General features: G+C 35.1%; 1 protein-coding gene across 1 annotated transcript; it reads left to right on the top strand.

Moving 5' to 3' along the window:
* Positions 1-80: 80 nt before the first annotated feature.
* Positions 81-1,781, top strand: LOC108354811 (RUN and FYVE domain-containing protein 2-like; the record flags this gene model as incomplete). Its single annotated transcript, XM_017605980.1, has 5 exons — positions 81-323; positions 386-640; positions 715-956; positions 1,157-1,296; positions 1,392-1,781. Coding segments are annotated over 5 exons (1,197 nt in total), but the record flags the coding sequence as incomplete, so codon positions are not given.
* Positions 1,782-2,650: the final 869 nt, after the last annotated feature.

Genomic DNA, 2,650 nt, shown 5'->3' with positions numbered 1-2,650 from the left:
TACATATGTATTTATATACCTCTATGACGCTGACCACATAGATGCATATAGCTATCTAATATCCAGAACTCGCCAAATAAATTGGCTACTCGCAGCCTCTTTGCTCTAATTTAATCGTACCTGTTTGTCGGCGTGTACTTTTAGCTCGCGATCCAGCCGAAATTGAACGCAGTAACTTGGTAAATATTTGTAAGCTCGTGGTTAAGGAATTATTGGAGCAATCATTAAGGTTTGGACGTATGTTAGACTCGGATCACTTACCGCTGCAGCACTTCTTCATTGTAATAGAGCATGTGTTAGGTCATGGTTTGCGTCCAAAGAAGGTGTGTAACGAATGCATCGTTATCGGCCATCCCTTTTTACTTTTTCTCACAAATTGTTCCAGGGTCTTTTGGGGCCACGCAAAGAATTATGGGACCTGCTTCAAAGTGTAGAAAGCTATTGTCCTGAAGCACAGGACATAACAGCTAGCGTTCGTGATCTTCCCACTGTGCGGACGCACATTGGCCGTGCTCGCGCTTGGCTGCGCATAGCATTGATGCAGAAGAAACTGGCCGATTATCTGCAGGCACTTATCGAGCATCGCGATGACTCGCTCTACGAATATTATGAGCCACATGCGCTAATGATGAGCGATGAGGTGGGTTCAGAGTATGCAGTATAAAAAATAAACCACCAGTTAGCTTAATGTGATTTTTGTGTATTTTATGGTAGATTGTTGTCATAATGGGTATCTTAGTAGGCCTAAATGTGATTGATTGTAATTTGTGCGTGAAAGAAGAAGATTTGGATTCACAGCAGGGTGTTATCGATTTTTCCCTTTATTTGCGTTCGAGTTCGCGGAGTAACGATAACGATGAGGAAATCAATCAATCACTGGAGGCGAATGGTCAGGGCAATATGATAGCCGTATTAGACCAGAAGAACTATATTGAAGAGCTCAATAGACATTTAAAGTATGTACCTCTATCAAGACCATTTGGACAATTGAGCAACACATTAGTAAGACCTTTGCAGCGCCAGTATGACTGACAGAAAGAAACAAGTAAAAGTGGGACATATGTATAACTTACTGATCTTTCAAAGGTTTTACATGTGTTGCTAAATTGTGTCATCCTCCTAATTTTGAAAACAATTAAAGCAAATTTCCATATAGTGCCACGGTAGGTAATCTTCAGGCCAAAGTTGAGTCCCTTACCACTACAAATGCGTTAATGAAGGAGGATCTTGCGATTGCGCGTAATAGCCTATTGGCATTACAAGCTGAGAATCAGGCGCTGCGTCAAAGCACCACAAGTATGTATAGAAAGAACTCTTTTAAGTAATCGCCGTCCCTTTTCTTACTGTATTTGAAAACATTTTTATCCGCATATACATATTTACTTGCGCAGAAGATACTCCTTCATCCAATGCTGAAGCCAGTCCAAACAAATCAACAGATCGAGCGAATAAAGCAACTATCGAATCGCTCACTGCCGAATTGAGTGAAGAGAAAAAGAAAACTCAAGAGTTAGATAAGGAGTTAAAACTACAAATATCACTAAAAGCCGAATCCGATATGGCAATGAAATTGCTGGAGAAGGATATACACGAAAAACAGGATACGATTGTATCACTGCGACGACAATTAGACGATATTAAACAAATTAATTTGGAAATGTATCGCAAATTACAGGTGGGTAAAAGCGAGGTGTGCGGAAACAGGTGAGGTGAGCTGATAAAAAATGGCCGCTTCGTTGCAAAAATAAAACGATAAAAAAAACTATTAATTATAAAAAATAAGTACATTATAAAAATTATAAAACAAAATAAGATAAATTTAAAAAAATTAACCAAATTTCTAAATCCGAATTTAAAGTAGCGGTCAAAAAAATGTGGACACTGATTAATGGTGATATGATTTCGCTGTGTTTAAATAGAAATATATATTTCCATATTTTGAATAAAAATATAGTTCAACCTACAGCAAATTTCATGAAAATAAGGATTCAAAACTTTGTGAAAAAATTTCAAAAAATTCTACGAATTTTCAAGAATTCTTTGACGTTTTTTACTACATAATGAGCGGAACTTTATCGAGATTAAACATCGGGTTAAGCGATCCGGGTTTTTGTGGCCGCTAATATATATAAAAAAATAAATCAAGACAAAATTAAAACAGAATAAATATAAATAATGAAAATAAATGAAATAAGATTGCCTAAAACAAAACAAAAAATAAGTGAAGATTCTAAATCCGAAAATTAAAAGTTCAGATATAAAATAAACGAATGTATTATAAAAAAAAAGCAAAATGAAAAAAAAAAATGAAAAAATAAACCATATTAAATATTTTATTAATAAAATAAGTAAACATTTATTTACTTTAATGCAGCGAAATTTTATCGCGTTTAATCAGTGTCCGTTTTTTTGTGGGAGCTACTGTAAAAAAATTATAAAAAAGTAAGATAAATTTGAAAAAATAAAAACCAAAATAAAATAAGATTAAGTTTTCCTGGACAACTTTTATCCAGGGACGGAGAACGTGTTCCAGTTATGGTTTAGTTCTGCACAAGAACAAAATGTACTGTCAAGAACGTTGCCACAGTTTGAAAGGGAACAAAATAAAAGGTTCGGAAACGTTTCCGTATAAAAAATGCGAACAAAACTT

This window comes from Rhagoletis zephyria, unplaced genomic scaffold (assembly GCF_001687245.7).
Source record: "Rhagoletis zephyria isolate East Lansing unplaced genomic scaffold, Rhagoletis_zephyria_1.1 Rzeph_scaffold_39431, whole genome shotgun sequence".
Lineage (NCBI taxonomy): Eukaryota > Metazoa > Arthropoda > Insecta > Diptera > Tephritidae > Rhagoletis > Rhagoletis zephyria.
This window is presented reverse-complemented; position numbering and strand designations above follow the sequence as displayed.